This window comes from Dermacentor andersoni, chromosome 5 (assembly GCF_023375885.2).
Source record: "Dermacentor andersoni chromosome 5, qqDerAnde1_hic_scaffold, whole genome shotgun sequence".
NCBI classification, from domain to species: Eukaryota; Metazoa; Arthropoda; class Arachnida; order Ixodida; family Ixodidae; genus Dermacentor; species Dermacentor andersoni.
Genome location: NC_092818.1, coordinates 100,758,702 through 100,782,774, shown reverse-complemented (window position 1 = coordinate 100,782,774; position 24,073 = coordinate 100,758,702). Strand labels below are relative to the sequence as shown.

General features: G+C 42.7%; 1 protein-coding gene across 9 annotated transcripts in view; it reads left to right on the top strand.

The window, feature by feature from the left end:
- PIP5K59B (Phosphatidylinositol 4-phosphate 5-kinase 59B) overlaps positions 1–24,073 on the top strand; it is a 101,185-nt gene that overhangs the window by 50,273 nt on the left and 26,839 nt on the right. For 7 of the 9 annotated variants that reach the window (XR_008612576.2, XR_007599557.3, XM_050178310.3 and 4 more), the window contains exons 13-14: positions 11,395–11,457; positions 19,419–19,541. Coding sequence is in view for 7 of the 9 variants with exons in the window: in XM_050178310.3 (XP_050034267.1) it covers positions 11,395–11,457; positions 19,419–19,541 (186 nt within the window). In the remaining 2 variants the exon portion in view is untranslated. Of the gene's footprint in view, positions 1–11,394; positions 11,458–19,418; positions 19,542–20,193; positions 23,342–24,073 lie in introns of those variants that run through there. The other 2 variants (XM_050178314.3, XM_050178312.3) reach the window with 2 other exon arrangements.

Below are 24,073 nucleotides of genomic sequence, written 5' to 3'. Positions count from 1 at the left end.
CTGTCAGAAATGTCAGCGGTGCATCATTTCTGCAAATACTACTTGTCAACAAGTGTTGGAGATCAGGCATGTCATAATGTCATCTCGTTTGATGTAGAGCATTTTACAACAGTTGGCTAACATTTCGGCAGGAGGGCTGACATTCAGTTCATCTTTCACAGTAGTACTATCGTAATGGCTAGCATGGCTGTCTTGGAACTGGGCAGTTAGTTACCCACAGTGACGTGTACAAGCCCAATTTATCTGACAACTTATTACACCTCTTTACTCCTCCATTCTTTCTGCGCCTCAGGGATTTGGGTTTGCATAATTTTTTGCCATCTGCATCGGTGCAGTCTTTTGCCAAAAGAAAAGGCTTCAGTGGAAAACCTAAGCATTTGCTTTGCATTTAGCAAAACTTGACGTTTACTTATTCAGCTGCAATGGGATGCCCTTTGCAACAAGCATATATTGCCACTTCCCGAAGATGGTTCGAGTTTGTCCGCGGCAATTAATCTCAAGCCATGCATTTGCTATAACCAAAAAGTCACTCTGTGTAATTTTGCATATATGCTTACATGCATGGTATGTTTCCATGAAATGTTTGCAGTATGTTTGCAAACTGCAGCTACAGAAGCTATTGCAGGAGTGACAGAGTAACATAGAAAAAATACACAGGCACTGGAAAAGTGAATCAGAAGAAAGGCATAATTCACTTAAAAAAGAGCAACAGGAAGAAACAAAGCATCAGGAAAAACAAGAATAGCAGCACTTGCAACCAGAAAAAGCACTGGTGAAGAGAATAAAAAAGAAAAGAAGCAGTAGTAAATCAATAACATGAACCTAGGCAAGAAACAGGCATAACAAAAAATAGAAAAAAAAATAAGGGCCACTAAAACAGACCTTTGCTGCCATGATTAGATATGATGGCTATTGCCCTGTTGACTTTTGCAATGACTTCTTATTATAGTTCATTATTATTAGCTTATTGCTTCTCACTATAACTAGTACTTTGTTGCTATAACCTGATCTGCAGCTCGGAGCAGAGACTGCTTTTGCTGCTAACGAAGGCACTGGAGTACATCAGTTGTCTCTTTCCTTTCTTTCTGGCCTTAATATGTGGGCATGGTGTATACTTAGTGTAGCCTTCTAGATCACTATAGTTGCATTGCTTACAATATGGGCATGTATGTTACTTCCAGTAAGGTTGCTTTTGTGTCCAGTTTACTAGGAGTCTTCCATTATTGCCTGTTTTGTATCACTTTTACTCCAATATGGAAACATTGAACCAAACTTTACAGTAACTGCAGCATTAGGCTGAAACCTGCACTACTATTACTTATCGCTGATTTAGTGCCCTGTCACTTTTGTCTCTTGAAGAAGGCAGTCGGCAAGTGTCCAAGTCAACTTGCGAAGGTTGCTTTGTGTGGCTAGATATGTGGCAGGGCCTACGGACATGTTATCTGAGGGAAACCTTTACAGTATCTGCTGTAAAAGAGCACAAGACTGCTCCATGCAACAGCCAGTCCTCAAGCTTTGTAACTCTTAAGTGGTATACATATGAGCGCACAAACAGTGGTAATACTGTATTGTGATGGCAGTGCTTGCATTCAAACAGTTGATGCCATCTCCTGTGAAAGAACAAAGTAATCAGGATGATTACATGCTAAGAGCAACTAAGTACTTTGTGGAGCAGTTGTAGTGGGCCTTGGAAGAATATCTTGTGTAATCTTGTTCCTTCTATAAGTGACGCTGTGTAAACTTATGGACATGGTCCAATTGCCCATGCTGATATGTTTCAGTTAATTGATATGGTGTCTTGTGAAGACAGCCTTCACCTTTGCAGTGAGGTTGCTTTGTGCATCAAAACTCACTGTACCGCTGTAGGGCATCCGAACATGCTCTTTTCGTATTAGTACTGCCACCTTTGAAACTTTTGTGTGAAAATGTTAGTCTGCTAGCAACATGAACATGTTGTCAAAAAGCAGAAAATTACTCATCTAGATACTAGTGATTTGCCTGAAATTTGTGCATACTCCTTGAAATTGCTTTAGCAGGCAATTTAGCAAGATTATGATTAGCCAGTTTACACAAATACATTCTGCAAGCTGACTGTTTGTGATTATGATTTCCAGCTGCTTTAGTTGCAGGTTAGCTACAAATGCCTTCAGCAGTGGGACGCTTACTTGTAAGCAAAATTTGCATTGGAATTGCTGCAGTAAAATTCCAAGAAAGGCAGTTGTTGTTGTTTGTTTGGTAATGGTGCAAGCCTATTGGTTAATAGTAGGAACTGCCAGTACTGGTTGCTCTCTCGGCATGTATTTAGCCACATTTCATGCGTCCATTGTATTTGACTAACAACTACATGCTGTGTAGCCTCCTTGTTAATTTTAATTGTGTGGTCTTCAACATCTTGACAGTGTACAGTACACTGACAACAGTGCATTGTGTATTTGTTTACATAATGCAAAAAAAAAATGCAGTAAGAGGTATCAGATAAAAGTTCGAGCCTAAAATCGCCATGAGTACTTTCAAATATTAACAGAAAAGGTGGGGTGCAATTAAACGGTGCTGTAATTGAGTAAAATCTTCAGGTGGCCCACCCATAAAAAGTAACCTATGCTTCTTTTTTTGGCGTTATTTTTTTACTTTTTGCTAAAATGTCAAGAAATGACCCACCAATGTAAATTTCAGAATGTAGAAATTGCTGAAATGTATTGGTATTGAAATAGGTCTTGACAACTGGCGTGACAGTTGCGGATAGTTTGCCAAACTTTTTATATAAGTAGCGTTATATTTTGATGCATGCCTATTCCTCACTCATAGTTCATTGTCTCCCAACTCGTCATCCAGTCGCCACTAGTAAGCCTAGTTAATTAGGAAGGGTGAACTTAGTGCCAAGATTTGTTGACTAGAAAACTACATCGTCAATAAATTAAGCTTTGCCACCTTTGAGTCTATATTTCTGGACAGTTCATGTTGGCTCTTTTGTCCCTGCATTCTGAAAGATGCCCAGCCTTTATGTCACTTAATTTGTCCTTCATCATTTGTGGGCTACCTCATGGGATTTCTTTCTTTTTTCTTTTTTTTAGCTACAGGCAATAGTCTGTTTCCTTTGACCACTATGCTCAATGACCCAACAACTTAGTTGTAAATTAACGATATTAGGCTTTCAGGTTGTCGCAAATCAGGCACTGACATCTTTCTTGCTGATAAACTGATTTTTTTTTTTTTTTTTTTTTTTTTGTTTACACACCTGCACGCATAAATTGGGCTCTGGTGGGCTTCAAGAGTGAAGTCCTCTTGACGAATAGGTTGCAGGTAACGAGACGGCTGAGGCACACAGTGGCAATGAAAAGTTATAACATTGTGAACTGTTATGAAACTTGCATTCTGGTTAAGGCTTATGCGTGACCTGGCTTATCCTAAGAACTGTGGCATGCTTTAAACTCACCCAAACTGTCAAAACTGTAATCACTTATAGGACACAGTAAAGATTTGAGGCGTTAAAACTATTTTTATCTGTCAGATAATACATCATAAAGATAGCTGCACTGCCTGATGAGGCCTGTTGGAATACTGGAAACTCGTTGGGAGTGGGCTGTTGGTATGAGTGGTTAGATCAGGTCATGTGGTTTTTACGCACTTTTCACATTTAGGTCTACAGCATTTGTAGCGTTATTCTAGGCTGAAATAAGCATTGAAAGAAAGCATTGCAAAGAAAATTGCACATTAGAGTGTCACTTTGTTTACAGTTTTCACTTAGAAACTCGCTAGCTCTAAGCTCCAAATAAGAGCACCATAAAAGCAGTTTATGCTGTGGTAGTGGCAGATTATGTACATCATTCTAACTGCATTGTGTTTAGACTCTGCTGTTACTCTGTGTAACTCTTTGCTTTCTTTTAACTAACATACTTGCTACAACACACAACTGAGAGTGCTGCTTGGTCTAACATTGCAAGCTTCCTCATTCTCACAAGTCCTAAGCATTAAGAATTGTCATCATTTTTTAATCAAACCGGCTTCATCCACTCCACATTCTTGCATGTTGACATCAAACTTGTTGTTCATTAACATATTCACTATTTCTTAAGGGACGTGTACCACTGGTATCAACTGCTGGAACTGTCATTCTTGTAGTGTGTTCTCTCCGATGCAACCGAGCGTAATTGTGACCGCACGCAACAAGAGTGGGCCAGAAGCAAAGATGCAGATGTTGTGCGTTACCTACTAGCCAGCCACACTACCACCTTTTTTTGTCCCCCCCCCTTTTTTTTTTGTCCCGTCATGTATTTGTCCTCCCAAAATGTATGTCTCTTTTCCCCATCGTGCCCACTGTGGATGTATGGTGTGTGCTGCCCCCCTTCTGAGTGGTGTGGGAAAATGCCAATCTTGTTGCACTCTGTGCTTAACTGCACCATGCACTCGCATGCGGTGGCCATGGTGGTGACTTGGTGAATGCCTAAAAACTATTGGCATTTTTTTTACCCCGTGTAACAGTGTACTTATTTTTTTTCTTTAGGCTTTTGACAATGTGACTGCCCTAATGGGCACCAACGACTTTTCTTCTGTTTGCTAAAGCTTTTAGCAAAGACAAGCACTTATGATTCTGATTTAAGTTCCAGTCTCCCTCTTCTAGGCACATTAAATGTGTTACCTATTAAAAAATAAAACGTAGCTGCAATGAGTATGCCCTTTGTTTGATTAACCACATCTTTTGCTGTTCTATGTATCTAAATTCTTCTCCACATTTTTGTTCTTCTTTCCTGCTTACTTTTTCATATAAGGTGTTGAAAAGCACATTCTGTAGTTTTACACTTTCATTGGTTTAAGTTCTGTTACCCTGATAACTATCTGCAGTCATTATTTTCATTATTTCACAAAACCATGATTTGCTGCTGAAACCCACTGACTTGGGCAACCATGCTCAGTCATAGATGCAATGAAAAATTCTTAGTGGATACAAGCTTGGTTTGTTCCTTTTTCTTTTCCCCCCAAAAAAACATTGCGTAAGGAATTTCAAGGGCCTCTACTTAAGAGAATCAGCTTCAGCATGTTGAACTCTGAGATTCAGAAACTGCCTAGCACGCCCTAGCTGAACTTAGCATTTGATTTTTCCAAAGGGCACTGTCAGGTTCCATCAAAAGTTTTTGATACTTGTCATTGTGTTTCTCTTAATGTTAAATGGTTCTAGAATTTCTAGCAGCTCCTTCCCTTCCAGGCATTTGCCATCATGGCCACCGCTTGAGCGTGCCCAAGTGCAGCTATGCAGGAACCGGGGCAAGAGTAATGCGCTGCCCTCGTTTAATGGTACATCAGCTGCCCATACAAAAGTGTGTGGTTGCCCCCATCAGGCAGTGAGGCTTACAATACCATTAAAGTTAAGCGCTGTTGACTCAGCATCACAGGGAAATTTATTTTTGTGAGCAAAAGAAAGTTGAGTACCGGTAGAATTTTATGCCAAAAATACTAGATGGGACTGCGACATAAGTGGCTGACATACATGACCAGTATGGCCTTTCATTTAGCATAGGAATGGTTGGCAGTACATGGATATTAATAAACTTCATTTAACCTCTGATTTCTAGCATTAAGTAGTCTACAGAGCATTGCAAACAAGAGTAATTGTAAAAGGTACTACAGTCAAACCCACTCATGACAATACTGGTTTTAACAATACGTATCGGTTATAACAGTGAGAAGCTGCGGCACCATCAACTTTTGTTTTCTACGGTGAAATAACCCGCTTACTACCATGCCCCCATGCCACATTATCGGTTATAACGATGAAGTCTGACTGCAGGGTGTCTGTGCTGAAAGTTAATGTAATGCAAAATCCTTGAAAAGAAAAGAAAAAGAGAAATTTGAGCTGCTGCACCCTCACCCGCCACCCTAACAGCCACTGAGTGCTCATACAATAGAACCTGTTTTCCAGCCTTCTCCGCGTCACCAGCCTCACGAGCCTCTTTCCCGTCACCCTTCCACCCCTCCGAACATGAATTGACTGCACCAACTGCGCTGGTAGCACTGCTCCCAGATTGCTTGCTGGCCCCTCATTCTGCACAGATTAAATGCTCGTGATCGTCTTAGTTGGTGGCATCGAAGTCGTTCCTGGCTACTTGGTTTCTCTGCCTCGTTGGACTCACTGCCGAAACAGAAAATGGCTGATTTGCTCACTGATCATCGGCAATGCACAAAGTTGCTGGTGAAAAGGTAGCGCTCTGCTATAGATTTGGAAATGAAGTGCAGTTTCGTGAAGGACTGCAAAGACGGTAAAAAGTATATGACTTGGTGAAGAAGCACGGACTGTCGCAAGGAAAAGTTTGACGAAGAAAACTGCCTGGTAGACAATAGGCATAAACATGCTCGACAAAGTGCCTATAAGGAGGTGGAAGAGGCCCTTTACGAGTGGTTTCTCGGTGCCCATGCCATGAATTTGCCCATTAGCGGGCCAATTCTGGCCACAAAGGCAAAGCAGTTTGCCCTACTCACCAACACTCTGGACTTCTAGCCAGATGGCGGCTGGGTATAGCAATCCAAAGAGAGGCACAGCATCGTTTAAAAAGCCATCACCAGCGAGGGAGCTTTGCTTGAGGTGGAGGCGAAGCATAAGTGGGCGGAGAAGACTCCCCCGCATCCTCGACAGCTACATTGACACCCATATTTGTAATAGCGACAAAACAGGACTGTCCTTCCAGATGCTGCCGTCCAAAGTGCATGCACTCAAAGAAGACGCATTTAAGGGCAGCAAAGACATCAAGCTGTGCCTTGCTGTGTTTTTGTGCGTCAACATCAGCAGGAGCGATAAGTAATCCCCCCTGCTTCCGCGGTGCTGCCAGAATACCAGTGCACTATTGTCACAACTGCAAGGCATGATTGACGGGAGAACTTTTTCGGGAGTGGCTCTTGGAGTTCGATCAACGTATTGAGTGATCTAAGAGGAAGGTGGCACTAATCCTAGGTAATTGTAGTGCCCACCGCTCCATGCCTAAGCTCTCAAGCGTGAAAGTTTTCTTCCTGCCGCCAAATGCGACGGTAGGCTTGCAGCCCATGGACGCCAGCGTGATCGCCAATTTTAAGGTCATTTATCGTTGCCATGTCCTGGACAAGTTAGTCTTGTTGATTGACATAGCCATGCAGACAAGCAGGGAGCAACCAAACTGGAAGATCATTCTATTGATGGCTGTGCAGTTTATCTTTTTTCTCTTTGGCGCATGGCCCAAAGTAAGCGCTTCTACAGTGCAGAACTGCTTTAGGAAAGCGTGCTTTGTCCAAGGCAGCAGTGACTTATACAAGGCCTGCAAAGCTCCCACCGACGAAGTGATGTCTGAACTTTGGTCTGCAGTGGACGAGGTTGCTTCAGTACTCAAATAATTTCTACATGCTGACAACACATTATAAATGTCAGAACTTCTAACTGATGAGGCGATCATTGTGGACATGCTAGCATGGGATAGCGGCAGTGACAGTGACAACGTCGGCAGCAGCAATGACGTGGTAGGGCAGGCTGCCTCAATGTTGTCCTCGCAGGAGGCCCTGCTGACGATTGAGTCCCTCCGGGACTTCATCGTCACAGGGAACCTTCCGCTGCACCATGTGTAGCACCTGGGTGCCTTGGAGAAGTACCGTATTTACTCGCGTAATCCTCGCACTTTTTTTCCCTGAAAATCAACTCGAAGTTTGGGGGTGCGATAATTATGCGGGGAAAATTTTCAAGCAAATGTTTCGGAGTGTTAAATGCAAAGATGAATGGGTACAAGATCAGGATTGTCAGGTCCGCAATTGTAAATATAACGAAAACATTACTTTCAAGCGTAACTTACCTTCGTTATGAAAGTACAAGGTGAACGTAAGCTCAAGCTGCTAAAGCACTTTATTTGCCGCGCGCAACCTCCCCGTCACTACTCGCGTTGCGTACGTCCTGCAGGCAATTGTACTCTTCATCAGAGTCCGTGTCGACACTGGAATCGATGGTTTCTTCATCTTCCGATGGTTTCTGCGTCTTACCAGTCGTCTTGAGTTCGTCGTGCTGCCCTCTCCAATACCGGACGCAAAACTCGTTGACGCCGAAGTGTCTGCTGGCGGCGCGGTTGCCATGTTCCAACGCATACTCAATAGCTTTTAGCTTAAAAGCAGCTGTGTAGCTTGCGTAGCGTCCCATGGTGAAGGGGCACAAAGAGCACGGTGCAACACGTGAACAAGGCAAACGAGGCCTACGAGACACCGGAGAGCTGGAGACACCTTCGCAAAATGGCGTAGCGGTGGTGAGTGGATGAGCGGTAGCGGCGGTGGCAGTGGATGATAGCACAGTACCGCCGCCTAGTAGCACGCGCGCCCAACCATGGCGATCGCTACGACAAGCAGACGGCTCGCGGCAGTAATTTTGGAGGTGCGATGATTATGCGAGGAAAAAATTTTTTCCAATTTTTGATAGCCAATGTGGGGGGTGCGAGCATTACGCGAGTGCGAGCATTATGCGAGTAAATACGGTATGTCGAAAAAGCAAGCAAGGCTGACAGACATAGGGTTTTCTCGTGCAAGCCAGTAAAAAGCATGTGGTTAGATGCTTGTGGGGCTCTCACCCCAGCATTTCTTCTGGATTTCTCGAGCTGAGAGGCTGCCGTGGCAACCTTCTCGCATTATTTAAAAGGTCCCTTTTGGGGCTACCAAAGCGATGCCTCGGTGGAGCTCGCATGTCACTTGCCCACTGTGACCCATCTTTGCAGTTGTTACAGCAGTGCTATTCTTGCACACCGACAGCCGTGGCTTCTTACAAGCGATCGGAGCACGCAGGGAGCAGAGCTAAACAGTTACACGAGTCAACACGATCAGCAGCCTGATGGAGGAAGGTGTTAAGGAGGGGCACTGGGCTCCCCGCCATTATAGTTTTCTCAGAACAGCTCAGCCATCCCGCTTTTTTTCTATGCAACCTGGTTATAACAAATATCGGTTTTAACATTGGAATTTTCAAGGCACTTAAATATTGTTATAAGTGGGTTCAACTGTATGCATGATGCGTGTTTTTAACAAACTATGTCTAGATTTGACAGCACACATGCTCTGAACTCTCTTGGTTTATTGATTCACTAGAAATTATTCAATGGAAGGAAGTAATATTGTATTTAAAGCATTACTTGACTGTTCCCGAACACAGTTGAGGAGCAAATAACAATAAATAAAATGTAAATGTGCTTTCTCAGTGAATCCATGCCAAACCATAGAAAAAAGCTATGTACTAACCACAACTCCTTCAGTGAATGAACAATGGGAGCTACAAGCTTCCCTCCAGTAATCATACTATAAACAGCTATGCTGCCACCATTACATTAAAACATCACTCATAAGCATGTTTTGGGAAAACACTAAAGGATACATTTTATAAAACTTAGTCTTTACTCATTTGAGGTAAAAGTTGCCATTGTTACAGTGGTCATAGAGTTTTCACCTTAAAGCACACTAAAGTAACATTTGAACTGGAAGTATTTAGTAAAGTTGTGATGTCCTAAATAACGGTTCAACTTGCATAGGTGCTGGAATTTAGGGCCTTACATCTTTGGTATTTAATTATTTAAACCCATCAGAGTTTAGGTGTCAGTAGATTCGTCATATACTACTCTGCTGGTGTTAATGACACCTTGCCCATTTCCTGCATAATGAGGGAGCACTGGTGCAGCAATCTTAATTTGACGCATTGTTTTTTTTTTTTTTTTTGTTACTGAAGTGTCTCCTTCATGAATGTCATAATAAATGTCTCCCTGCAACCTCGCAGAACCTACATACAAAGTGAATGCATACATGTATCTGTGCAGCTAACACACACAAATAATTTATGAAACTCAGCTAATGTTGTGGCAAGATTTGCCTATACTACACAAGCTGGCATGTGCACTTGGAAAGTTCTGGTGAGAATCACCTTCTGGACGAGCAGTTGTTTTGTCGTTGTTAAATACAAAACATTGACATAAATATAATTTGCCATGGTAGCATACTTGCTGTGTAACTTTAATTTGATAACTAGTTTGTTCGGTTGTTGAGAACCAGGCGTATGCAAATAGCTATCTTAGGAATCTGATCAATAATAAGTCAAATAAAAATTAAGTTTTTTTTTTAAATGATTTTCCAACAGCTTCTGAATATGGTGAGTCATGCTGGATAAGTTTATATTTCTAGTCCTCCGATTTACTATTCGACAGTGAAATAACACCTGTTTGTTACAGAGTGGCTTGTTGGATGACCCCCATGCAAATACACTTAAATCATTGGAAAACTACAAAAAGAAGAAAATTAATATTGGAAATTTTGTATAGCAGCTATTTAATTTGAAGCTGGTCAAGTAGAAGGATATTGAATTGGTTGTTCAGTCTTTGTGAATATCACACCGTTTTGTGAACACTTCCATAATTTGTATAATATGCTAATAAGTGCAAAGGTGCTAATAAGAATCATGTAACTTGCACCTGTTGTGTCTTCTTCATAAAAAATCCACAACAAGTCTCAAAGTTATTGCATCTATTCCTACTTGCACAGATACATGTACCCTTTCTTTTTTTTTAAAACCTTGGGTGTCTAGCTTCTGTGTGTACCTTTGTCACATAAGCTGACTGATCCATTGTATGGTAAGCTGACAAAGAAGCCCTCCAGTAAAAACAACATAATTGAAAAGTTGAAGCAAATGGTACAGCAAAGCTTCTTTGTTCTTCACAGTCGGTGATACTTGGTAACTGCCAAAATTTTAGTTCGTGTCATAAATTGCGAGTGCAGCTATTAAAATTGTGCCACCTACTCACATGCTTAATGCAAGACAGAAAAATTTAGTTTCATGTCCTTTGTTGTGCACTTGCAGGAAAACAGCTAATATGTTTACTGACTAGCCATTTGAGTGCACTCTGAGATTGAATGATACATGCAGCACAATTCAGCTAAGGAAGACAGGAAATTAGCTGCGAGCAGTGCACACAAAATGCAAGTTGGCATGGGCTGTGTGAAATAAACTGTTTTGAGAAATACGCAATTCACCACTATCTTTCTCATGAGGTCTAAGCTAACTTGCACAAAAGCTTTGTAAGCCTGTGCCATCAGTCCTTGCTTACAGTTGCACCATTTAGCCTCAGATAGCAGCAGGCGGATAGGCCTGCTGCAAGAAGTGTGTGCTTTTTCAGTTGTCCTTACGTGCAATGCTGTGTCGTCAATGTGGTGACCTGTGGTCACAGTGTTTGTATACTCGTTGTTGTCACTGTCACTGCTTTGCGACCATCTTAAATTGAAATCCTTTTTTTTTTCTTTCCCCTCTCTCTCTGTCTCTCTCTCTCTCATCTTGCATCCGCCTCACACTCGTTCTCCCACTTGGCTTTTTCCTCTTCCTCCTCCTCCTCCACATTGCCTCCTGTTTCTTTTCCCCGAAATCCTCGAAACTAGTGGATCTCCCTGAAATCAAGGGCCCTCATCGCAAATTTAGAGCCCTGGTGTCTAGTGTCTTAGGTAGGCTTCACCAGATTTTTTTACTTACACCCCTTTTCCCTGTTCCCTTTTCTTATGCTTACGCCTTTGCTTGCTGCTGGGGCTTTGCCTGTGTCAGGAACTGATTAGTTAGTACCACCTTGCCAAGCTCAGCCGAGCAAGGTCTTGTTCTAGCACTAGCAATTTGCACTTCGCTCTTGCTCTCTCTTGTCAACGCCAATCTCTTTTGTCTGGCCTACTAGGTTTCTCTATCTCGTCTCGGGATGTGAGCTTTGCATCCTGCCTTGAGCCTTGTATGCAAGGGCACGCAGGTTATGTTTTCGGTGCCAATTGCTTTCGCAGTAGCCATCACTTGCCTGCATAGAACTGCTTGGTATTAGCAGTGCTTGCAATGCTTTCTGCTTTGAGCTTTCATTAATAGCTTTACTTTGTGTCTGTGTAGTTTCCTATCTATGATAACAGGCTCCTTTACTCTATCTTCTTTTTTTTTTTTTTTTCGTGTGCTTGGCTGGTTTGTTGCCAAAATAATGGCAGCACTTAACCATTGCCCTGTTGGTCAATGTTTGGTGTATTTAGGTGCTGAAAAGGGGGCTTCATTGAACCACTGCCACATTGGCTTCTGTGTGGAGTGGAGTGGCTGCATGTCATAGGGCAGCTATTTATAATTTAGTGACTTGTTAAATGTGCAGTAATTTGACAGTGGCAGACTGGTTTCTGTTTTCTGTTCTGGTAGTACCTCATTTACATAATAGCAGTGGATGCGCAACCTTACAGCAATTGAATATTGAGGGCTCCTATTGAAGGCTATTACTTCTGTAAGTATTCAACAGTAATTAAAGAATGTGGCACTTGATCTTTGCATGCTGCATATCCAAAGGCATAGTATTATATACCAGAAAAGTGCTCATTCTTTGGCATTAACTAGAACCATTTTCAACTTCAAGAGCCTCAGTTCTATGTACTGTTTTCGTGAAGCCATTAATTTTAAATTTCTGGGGCATTGCAGTTACCTTTTGCACACTAAACTAATCGTATATGTAAGAAACTGGTGCTGACTAAACATCATAAACAGGGGTCTTGGCATTTAGTTACTCAAAAGGCATTGGAAAAAGAGCAGGGATTGATTGCCATGGTCCAGTAGTGCAGCTGACATTCATAAACAAATGTCAAATCATCCTGCCTTTTTCAGAGAATTATTTTTATGCTGCATTAGTTTCCTTTAGCATGAGGACAACACTATCCACATATCAGTCACACACAGTAGGAGATCCCTCCTCGGCCAAGATTCAACCGTGGCTCTGCCACATGCAATGTGAACATTTTAACATGAAGTTAATCCCCCAGCTTGTAAGGTGTCATGCAAATTGAGGTAGTGAGCTTGTGACATTACCTCTGAAACCCCCAATGCAGCACGTTGCTCTATGCCAAAGATCTCGTAGGCTCATGCCTGTCCTTTTGGGTTGTGCTTTTCACAGATACGACTATGCTGCATGTAAGATGACACATAAACTATACCGCAGCAGAAAGGCACCTAAACTACACCATGCCGTCACTCCTATGGTTTTTATAAATAAGTGATCAGAGAGAAGTGAAATTGCTGTAGAAAAAAAACATGAGAAGCAGGTCTTATTTGCTATCCGATGTACAGTTTGTTGAAAGTTATCGCAGATCTGCATAAATTTTTTGTGCGCCTGAGTTCACGAGTGTTAGTCACACTTTATTGTGAAGTGAAGTTATGATGGTGCAAGGAAGAGGAAGTGGGGTTATTTCTGAAGGGCACAAAAGTGAGGATGACTTTAAAATCAAGCTTGTTTGCACCGAATCTGGATATTTCACATTTTAAGGAGGCCTGGAGCACATTCCTTTGAAGCCTCAAAAACGCTTTTGAACAAGTATGGTATCTCCGAGGAATATATTACCGAAATAATTTTTAAAAAAGACCTAATTCAAGAGTGAATACTTTGAGCACGGTATTTACCTTTCTCATTCATTCTCAATGCCCTCTGCTCCTTCGGAATGGAGGAGCACCAGTGGCAATGAAGTGACAATCCCCCGCCTACGACCTTACAGCTTTACAGTGAGTGGGTTCATCACGACACCCTACGGTGGCCACGATACTTACGCTGCGCAATAGATGCAGCTATGTGCGGCTACACGCAGCTGTTACTGCGCAGCAGGGCTAGAGTGCACGCTCGTGTGCTTCAGCCTGGCCGTGCTACGGTATGTGGACCGGCTTTGTCCTGCATGGATAGTAGGTGAATCCAGATTGCGCACTTTGGAGCATTCAATGCGAAAGTCATTTCGAAGCACATCTAGTCAGGAGTGGCCAGGAGCGAGTGCACACTGATGCACGCCTCTTGTAGATACTAACCCCCACATTCATCTCAAGGTACAGCAGGTATAGCGTACGTGTTGTCTGGGCTTAAGTTTCACGTAGTTTGAGGCTGATTGTGTGTTCCAGGCTAATCTAAATTAGCGACAGCTACAACACCCCGATAAGCAGCCTGGCCAAATTTTCCTACATGGGTGAGCACAGCCGAGTGATCATACGATAGTCGACTGACGTTTCTTGATTGATGTCAGCTATTGGCCAAAAGCAGCCGTGTATGGGAATATGCTATATGACGGAATATAGCAGCCCCGAAAAGTGTGAGGAGAAAGGTTCTGTTGAAAAGAGGGTCTTTGGGAAAAGGTAATGACGCACTTCACTTGTGAGCCCCACGCACCGCACACAAGTGCAAAAATTTGGCTGTGTGTTGACAGTTGCGTATGCTATCTGCAGAATGGGTTTCTTCACCTAGTTAGAGAAGTGGTTCAGGGCCCCTTTAGATATGCAGTGTCGTGTGATTGCAACACTATCCTGTAACAATGCAATGAAGAACTCAAGCTATGAACGCAACAGTCTCTTGTTAATGCCGATTATTTTACCAGATTTGCCGCTTTCAAGTGAAAAGAGGTTCCAAAAAAAAGAGAAACGAAAAGGACGAACCAAAACTGCAGAATACTGTAGTTAAACATGGGAACCCCATTGCAGTTAACACATTAGGCTTAAAAGGGCTGAAAGTCAAAGGCATCTAGCAAAACAATGCTAAACTATTTTTGTCCCTTGACGAGGCAAGATCACACAAAAGTGAGATCACCAAGTAGAATGATGTAGTGTAGCGGGTCAAGTGATGGGAAGCAAGCAGCTGTTGGCATGCAGCGCCACTGGCAGCACATCGGCTTGAATATCTGACATGGCGTGGTTGGGGCACCAGTTTTTGACCTCTGTTTCTACTGTTGTCAGAAGGGGATACTTCTGACTTGGAAGCACTGCATTGTTACTCCTCCATGTCATTCATTCTCATTGTCAGCATTTCATGTGGCTTGCCATCTTTATTTTGTACAGTGAAACCTCATTAAACCGTAGTTGGCCGGCGCTCGGAAAAAGTACATAATAAACGGTAGTACTGTTTAACCAAAATAGCATGAGATCGACCACTTACCTGTCGAAAACGGAACTCAGAGAGAGTGCGATGAAACGGGAAAGAACATGCAGTATTTATTCACTTATGCGCGACAAAAGTATTGTTTTTGTTTGATGCCACGGCGGCCTAGCAGTGACAACAGCGGCCTCAAATTTACTGAAGCTGCGAGGCAGCTTTTCAGCCAGTCCCCCTTCTTCTCGGCAAACACTCGCATGGCAGATTCCCTCGTTGGCGTTACGTATTCTCCATGCACGCGCGGTAGCGCTGCAGAAGTTGCAGGGCGCCTTTTATATTGCAGGGTGCTGTTCTCATCGCGACGATTGCATTCATGAGGCTGACGTAACGTGCAGCCTCTGCCACTGTCAGGCCTGAATCGCCCATGCTGTCGCTTTCCGTGTCGTCCTCATCACTATTGCTAGCCGACACTTTGGCAACAACAGAGGCAACGATGGCGAAAAGTCGAACCACGTAGCCGACATCTCTTCGCGGTCACAGCAAGGCTGCCGAGAAACTTCTTCGCATTCCAAATGCTACACACTGTAGTCAACAGCAGGTCCCTGTCGCGTGCCAGCGCCGACTTCTTCATGTCACGTTTGATAGCACAATTTCTTCTATGCTGAGCATCCGGCGTCTTTTTTATCTGAGCTTCAGCATGACGTGAGTCCTCGCTTGTGCGACGCCACAACGCTCTCTGGCATGCCGCCGAAACGATGTTGATGTGGCTTCACACAGGAATGCACAGGGTGCTTGGAGGCAGTTGTTCCGATCTCTGAAGCCTGTTGTTCTGCCGGGCCGCCCGATGGAGATGACACATTGCTGTGTTTGCTCAACGAAAAGTGAAAACACTATGTGTTAACCGATACGTACGCAATAAGCTGGTACGGTTTATGCGAATACAAAACACATTATGTTCAATGGCTGCAGAGTCGGGGATGTGACTTTTAAAACGAAACTACTGTTAAAGCAGGCACAGTTTAACGAGGTCTTACTGTACTAGAAAAGAGTGCTTAAACAATTTTAGTTCATGGCTTTTACCAATTGCTGGCATGCTGTAAGTGGCACTTGCTTCCTGACAAACATACTGACGAAGGTGTGTTGAGGCCCCTAATACGAGGGTTGTCTGTAAAATAAGGTTCCCAAGAAGCTGCATTTGCGAGGAACGCTGTTACGCGGGATCCAGCCACATTGGCGTGTAGCTTGGTTCCCCCTCTCCCAGTCCCAGCCCCAGAGAGCTGTCTGCGATGCTCAGTCTTGGCTTGGCAGCTGTTAGAGATGGAGCTCCCACTCGCTTCTCCCACCAGGTACGAATTATTACACTTTCTGATTTGTTTTTTTTTTTGTTTTTTTAATGCAAAGAACACTGCGCCAGTAGACATTCGTTCCCAACTATGTGAAGTCTACGGAGAAAAGTGTATGAGCGTACAACACTTGTGCAAATGATGCAGAGAATTCAAAGACAGACGTACAGACATCCATGATGAACAGCGTTATGGACTGCCATTGGTTTTGGATAAAACAATTGCGTAAGTGGAAGAAACAATGCTGAAAGATCTAAGGGTGATGGTTCAGGAGCTCTGCGAGGTGATCCCTTATGTCAGCAAGACCTGCATTGACAAAATTTTGACAGACCATTTAGACTATGCCAAGATGGGTCCCAAGAATGCTTATGGAAGACTACAAACGGCAACATGTTGAAGCAGCCCACGAATTTCTTCAGGCCTACGAAACCGATGGCGAGGAATTCTCGGACTCTGTTGTCAATGGGGACGAGACTTGGGTCTACTACATGACACTGGAAACGAAACAACAATCCCGTCAATGGAAACATCCAGAGTCACCGAAGCCGGGGAAGTTCAAACAAACACTGTCTGCCGGCAAAGTGATGGCAAGCGTCTTTGGGGACAGGAAGGGTTTATTGTTGTGCAAAGTCACGCCTGTCGGTACAACAATCAATGTGGACCGCTACTTCGAGATTTTGCAGAGCCTTCACCACTCAATTCAAAACAGGAGAGGCATGCTCACGAAGGGAGTGTGTTTCCATGAGGACAGCGCTCATCGACACATTGCCCATGTAACAAACGATCTCATCAACAAATTGGGATGGGATACTGTCACACATCCGCGCTACAGCCCAGACATAGCCCCAATGGCCTACCATCTCTTCCCTGAATTGAAGAAACACCTGGGTGAGATGCATTTCAGAACCAGAGAGGAGCTAAAAGAAGAGGTTTCAGCTACCTTTACGGCGCAGCGGGAGAGTTCCGCAATTCAAAAAATAGGGGAGAGTCTAAGCTTTCCAAACAGGTATTATTGAATGCCAATAAACATGCTTTCCATTGTGAAAATAATTGGGAACCTTATTTTACGACTTGGAAAGCATATTTAGCACCAGCGGACAAGGACAGAAGGGAGACGACACCACAGTGCGCAAGCTTCAACAACTTGATTTTCAGGAAACACCCATCTATTTAACCCATGCACAGTGGCGCCACCTCATCCAAATCTTAACCATCCAATAAAGCCGTCTCCTTATTTAACAAGTCGACCGAAGTGCCCCTTCGGTCAACTTGTTACTGCTAGAAAATTTCTAGGACTTGTTACTGCTAGTTGCTGCTAGAAAATTTTACAAATTTTCTATGTCTCAAAAGGGACCCTGTGATGTTATTTTATCAGCATGTTGTGTCCCAACGAGTTCCTTGTATGGTCCTGAGGTGAACACAAAATAAATTTTTAACGATTGACTCAGACAAAAAAAAAAATGAAAGGAAAGGACGCATACCCTTTCGCATTTCGCTCTTCTAGCGAGGACTCGGTGCTACTGCCAATCAAATCGCCTTACGTTAAGATAGCTGAAGCCGTCATCTCGCTATGGCCGTTCTATCACAACCCACATCCATACTTTTTGGCTGATGACATTGCTATAGTGACAATAGCCACGTCCATCGTGCAAGTTAGCACAGTGCCGCTAGTGACTTCTTGTGACGCCTTCACCACAACACTCAACAAACAGTAGTGTTCCATCGTTGTTCACAGAAAGGGGGAAAAAGGAAATAAATCTAATGTGTGATAATGATTGCTGTTGCCATTGCCTTTGCACCAGCAAATGGGTAGAACACATTCTTTACAGTTATAGTTCTGTGAGCTCTGGTCAATGTCAGTGTCACGAGATGGCATAGCCAGTGCTGCTCTACACATCTGTGTCTCCAAGGTTGAGGCCAGACTAAAACTCTCTTAGAGCATCTTTCATCTGACAGAATTCAACCGTAAGATTTGCCAAAGAAGCAAGGTGCTGTGTATCGTCCCACATAATGGCACATTTTTGGAAGAGCCTAAATTACCTACGAGCCCAACACCACATGAGGTGAAGGGCATGCTTTGTGTAAGCCATTGGGCCATGCACCTGTGGTGTCAGTTTAACCTTTTTATTTATAAATAGTGCATAGACCTGAGGCCTCTTTGTAACTATGAAAAGTGTAAAACATGCTTTTGTTTATGAAGTTTTGACTATATGCACTGTGTGGACTTGTGTAGTATGATCTTAATGCGCAACCAATCGGAATGAAGGACATAAGACGTACGTTTCACATGCCTTCTACCTCACGTCTGCTGCTAAAATCGTTGGTGTGGGATGTTGCTGTCAGCACATAAGCTTGTCTCTGGTAATATATTAAATGCCCTGATCTTGGTGCTTTCACTGCCGCTGAAGAACATTAGGTCCTACAGTAAACAAATGCAGAACAAAAACAAGCATAATTTGCACCGTAGGGCCTCTTTAATGCTGGTTGAAGCAGACAAAAAGCTAGCTATCATTGAAACGAAGTGATAAACAGATGGGTAGCACTGAACTGTGGCAAATATTGTAATGATGGCAGGCATAAGCGGATTTCAGTGCTTAGCCTAATTTTGCTTTTCAAAGCAGGCTGTTGTAGGAAGTCTCAGTTTTGATTTCACCTAGTCTCAACAACAAAGTGTGCAAACTACGTTCGATACACGCCCCTTTTCTTTTCTAGTGTCATCTGCGTTCTATTGCATGCAGGAGATCTGTTGTACTGAGCATGGGGACTTGGGAAACCTGTTGTTGACAGCTGTGTAGATCACTGTGGTCTTCTATAATTGATTGTGCAGTTATGCTTGAAGCTAACTTTTCAAGTGTGTGTAGATGAGTTTTGTCTCAAAAGACTTATTTTGCTTTTACATGCTGGTGGACCAAGAAGTTGCGTAGCCACCACGTCTTGTGAGCTCCGTTTTCTAGTTTTTTGGCCCTTTCTCTGGGGCAGAGGTTTATCCGAAGCTTTGTGGAAAATCATTGCTAGTGTGTAGAAGCCTGCACGAAAGTTTGCGCTGCTTCTCTTCCTATTGGTTCCACTTGGGACCTCTATTCTTCAATTAACCAGCTTTTCCTTTTTCCTTTCTTTCTTTACATGCTTCTTCTCCTTTTTACTAGCAAAGGCCTTCTATTTATTCATGTGTTCTCACTTATGATACCCGCATTCTTCTCTCACATTCTTCACACAGCACTGAAGCACTCTCCTTCAAAGAGGAAAGGAGCTCCTGGGAGAACACGTCAGGTTTCAGCCAACGAACAGGATGTCATCAAGGAAGAAACGGAAGCAGACACATCGCCAAGCAGAGATCAAGGTATCTATCAATAGCCAGAGTTTTGTAAATGACAGCCTTTGCAGTGTGATCAAGAAGCAACTCTGTTTGTTGTAACGCTAATTGAAGCTAACACAGTGATGCATAATTCTTTTGTGGTTGTTTTGTTTGTCATTACTATGCTGTGAACCATGGTGCCGAGCTTTCATAAAGCCTCAGTGAAGTGGGCAGCAGCTGTTGGACCCTGAACAGAACTTCAGCATTGCAGCATTTAATGTACCTACAACTGCGACTGACCCAGAAACTACAAATACCACACATTCGCTTTTTTGTAAAGAGAGCACAAGTTGAGGAACACTGCTTGTAGCCCAAGTTTGTTGCTTTGGCAAAGGCAAAGGCACTCCTTGATATTGAAAGTCTGATGGAATCTTGTCTCATTGGGCAAAATCTTAGCAAATAAAAACAGAGCACTCCTCAAGTTAGAGTTCTTTAAGAACAGACATTTTCATTTGTTCACAGGTGCCAAACATTTTCTAGAATACCAACTCCGTCAGTGTTCTGTCTTTATTTCCAAAGGTGCCCCATGTACTGTATTGGCACCACTATATGTTCAAGTGCATTGTTGCGTGCTCTTGTGTGGTCGGGAAGCGTTCTGGCCCTTCATGGTTGTGCATCAATTGTGGCACGCGTGAAGCTCGCAAGAGAAGCAGCCCGACCATGCTTGATGAATGGAGGCAGCAGCAGCAGCCTTAGCAGTGTGGGCCCCAACAAGCCACAGTGGGCAGCGCCAAGCCACCACAAGGACCATTGCTGTTGCCGTTGCTACCGCCGTCCCTACTGCCGTGTCTGCAGTTTGAACGAGAGCTTGGGCCCCCACTTGTTGCTCGCAGGGGGAAAACTGCACCTCATGATACTCCTCCTATGGACTCAATTTTTAACTTTTCTTCTTACCTCCTGTGGCGACGTGCGTGTGTGTGCCTATTGTTGCCTGTTGTTGGCACAGTTAGCAGCAAATGCTGTTAATAGATGGATCAACTTGCTAATGGAATGGAAATGTCGTGGCATATTTTTATGCAAACATTGCAGTGTGTAAGCCACTCTCCTTGTGCAGTAGCCAAGCATAGCTTTTATTTGTGTATTGTATAGCAGTGTATGTTGCCTGATTTAAGACTCTGACTTTAGCGCTATATCTATCTGCCGAGAGGCAGACCAACAAAACTTGCTGCTTGATGTTCAAATAATTTTCACAGTATCGGCAGTATTTCTTAGTAACACTATGTGGTCATTACCGTATATTGTGAGTATTTGTGTGCGTATCTGTTTTTTAGCTCTGACAATAAGCTCTTGTCTATTTATCTTTCTTTTAGATGTTCATATCTGTTCATATCCTATGTGTAAAAATGCAGTAACGCCAGCACTTATTGGGTAGGTACAATTAATTGTGCACTGTTGAACAGTGGGTTGCAAGCTCAAAGGGATACATTTAGCAGATAGGATTGACACCCCTGTGTAAAAGTTATCAGACCAGGTGGCAGAGAAGTCCTTACTTGAAATTTGTCTTACTTGTCTCTAATACATAGTGACAACTACCACCTGTGTTAATACTTACGACTACTTTTGTTGTCTTTACTGAGGCTGCAGTCTTAGAATTGTAATTTAGAATGGTTGTAAGGAGTTAACTATTTTATTTGCAAGGCCACTTTGTCTTAAAACACTATGCCATTTAAATGTTCAATCCCTGTGCGTGTTGTTTATGCATTCTCATTGTCTGTGCTTGGCGGCTGTATGTTGGCACGCATATGTAGCAATTGTCTTTCTAGTGTTGTGAAATTTTTGTGCATTTATAAATGCCTATGGAGCATTGTAGCATTTTCCTTTTGTAACTTGTTGCTACTTAAGGCTGTTAAATATTCTAGCTATAATGAAGGCATGTTATTATTAGTAGTGTGCACTGCATCAACAAAAAAATGTTTTCAATAGATGCCAACTGAAAGTAGAGCGGTGTGCCTAATTTTGTCTTCGGGACATACGGTAAAACCTCCATAGTTCGATATTGAGTTATTCAATAGTACAGATAGCTCGTATAATTTGTGCAATCTCGTCATTCCTCATGCATATTTAACTTGATTTAACTTGATTTAATTTGACACCTGATCGATACTGATGTCTGTCTGCGCTAGGTTTCAGTTCAAGCGTCGGAGCAGCATACCCTGGCTTTATTTTTTAATATCATGGTAATAGTGAGGGTGGCTCCACTAATAGGGCACCGCTAGGGCTAGATGAGCAGAGAAAAAATCCTGACTTACATGCATGTTTTTAAATCGTAACAGCTAAGAATGGGAAAATCTGTAGGGCCTGTCAGTTTTCAACAAGAGCTGATCTGAGCTGACGGGGAAAATTTTAGGCTGCCGCTTCGAAGTGTAATGCTCAAGGAGTGTCTCAGTGTTTCTCAACAAAAGCTTCCGGTGCTGTGAAAGGAGATACTTAAGTCATACAGTGGCCCACACTGAAACAGTGGCCAGAATAATAACCATTGTGTGACCAATATCTGTAAGAAAAATGTAAATACCAAAGTGCGCTCCTCATGCTGTGCACAGCACGCAACGTTCAGCTTGGCCAAGTGCACTGGTGGCCTTTCCAAAAAAGAATGTGTGCTGTCCAGATCAGGAACATAATTCTGGGTGCTGTAGGCTACCAAACCAAGCATCCTCACAATACCAACTGCTTAACATAACCATTTAGCAGATAGACGATGCTTATGTGTGCCTGCATAACAAAAGTTTCGAGCCTTTTTTCTCCAACGCTTTCTTTTTTGTACAATTCAGATATCTGCTTAATTTGAATATTTTTTTTCTTTTCCTACATGCATTGAACTAACGAGGTTTTACTGTATTGTCAATTACGTGCCACACATGTTTACATGGGTATGCCATCTATTTACATGCGGCAGAGTTGCCTTTGTAAATGTGATTCTCATTTGTAGGTGGCCACTTGCGATGAGATGCACAAAGTGATAGGTCAGTTTCTAGACAGAGCTTGTCTAACAGTCTGCCGTCAGTTGCCTCCAGAGCAGCCTGTAACACACGCTGTCTTGTTTGGCACAAGTTGCCGTAAGGCAAGAAGAAAGGACAGGGCCATTTGCACTGCATTATGTTGTCAGCAGATCCATATCATTTACAGTGTAGATCATGGTCAGTTTCAATTGTGAACGATGCCAAGTAATGTGTTGATCTGTGGCATTGGCAATCACCTGAGCTTCTGAAGAGCAATCATTCTTATTCGCTTGCGTCGTTGCCTGTCGTATCATAATTTCAATGTGCATTTATGAAGTTTGACATATGTGTAAAAATATTTGAGCAGTCTGAATTTTCGGTTATTGAAACCTTGTGCTTTTCTTTTGTGTATAGTTCACCTGTCGTTTCACGCTGCAGCGTCCTGTGATTGTTGATGGCACGAAGACTTGTTAGCACTAAGCATTTGAGCCATGTAGGTTTCTTGCCCTCATGCAGAAGTGTCCTTACATGTATAGGTACAATTGTAAGAGTCACAACGCATTTATTTCAGACCATGTCATGATCTTTATGCCTCATATCTCAAACAGTGTGGACTAGCAAGTTTTATCTGAACCTAACTATCAAATGTCCATATTGATGTAAGTATTTACTCACAGTATGAGTAATTCTTTTTTTTACCACGTTATGAATCAAATTGAAGTAGGAGATTATGAGTTTTGTTGTTTGAATGTTATGTTTATCTAGACAGTTCTCAATGTAACCTCTGTTTTATTTGTAAGATTACCTTGCAAGTCTTAAATAAAGCTGTTTTCTACACTGCAAAAAATACACTGTCCATTGCTCCCCTTTCATTGTTGAACTAATTGACTCAATTGTAGCAAGCACATCTGATCAAAGCAGAATAACTCTGATTCCATATTGTTTTCTACTGACCTCTTAACTCTCACACATCTCAGAAGTCATTTCTTCTTTTGTATAAGTGCATCCAAGTGTTTCACAGACGAGTTGGGTATAAAATATGGTGCATCAGGTGGAGGCTATTGCTAGTGCCAAAACCGGAATGTGAATGCTGTTCTCAGATCTCAAAGGCACATAACAGTGTGTATACAAGAAGGCCTTCTTAAAATGAAGCTTTCTTTGCCTCATCCTCCCTCTTTCTGGGGCGTTCTTGCCAAGTAGAAAACAACTTCGGCCACTGAATATCTGCAACTAGGCACGTTACACTGGGCATAACAACATTTGCTTCATTGTTACATTGGCATGATCACATTGTATTTGAATAAGCATTGCTTTGCGATTGTATCATTAGCATTACATATGCATAAATTTACGTTTGATTTATGTCAGTTTGCACAAACATTTCTGTCATTAACGTTATGCTTGCATAACATCTGCTTTACCATTTGCCCAAGAACCAAAGGAGGCGTTGTTTAACACTTATTTCAACAAAATGTTTGATCCACCAAATTTTTCACCTTTAATTTCTCAGCCGGCATGCACCGCATTCAGAAGCATGAATGTGGCATTGTGTCTGTGATCTTTATGAAGGCACACAAAATT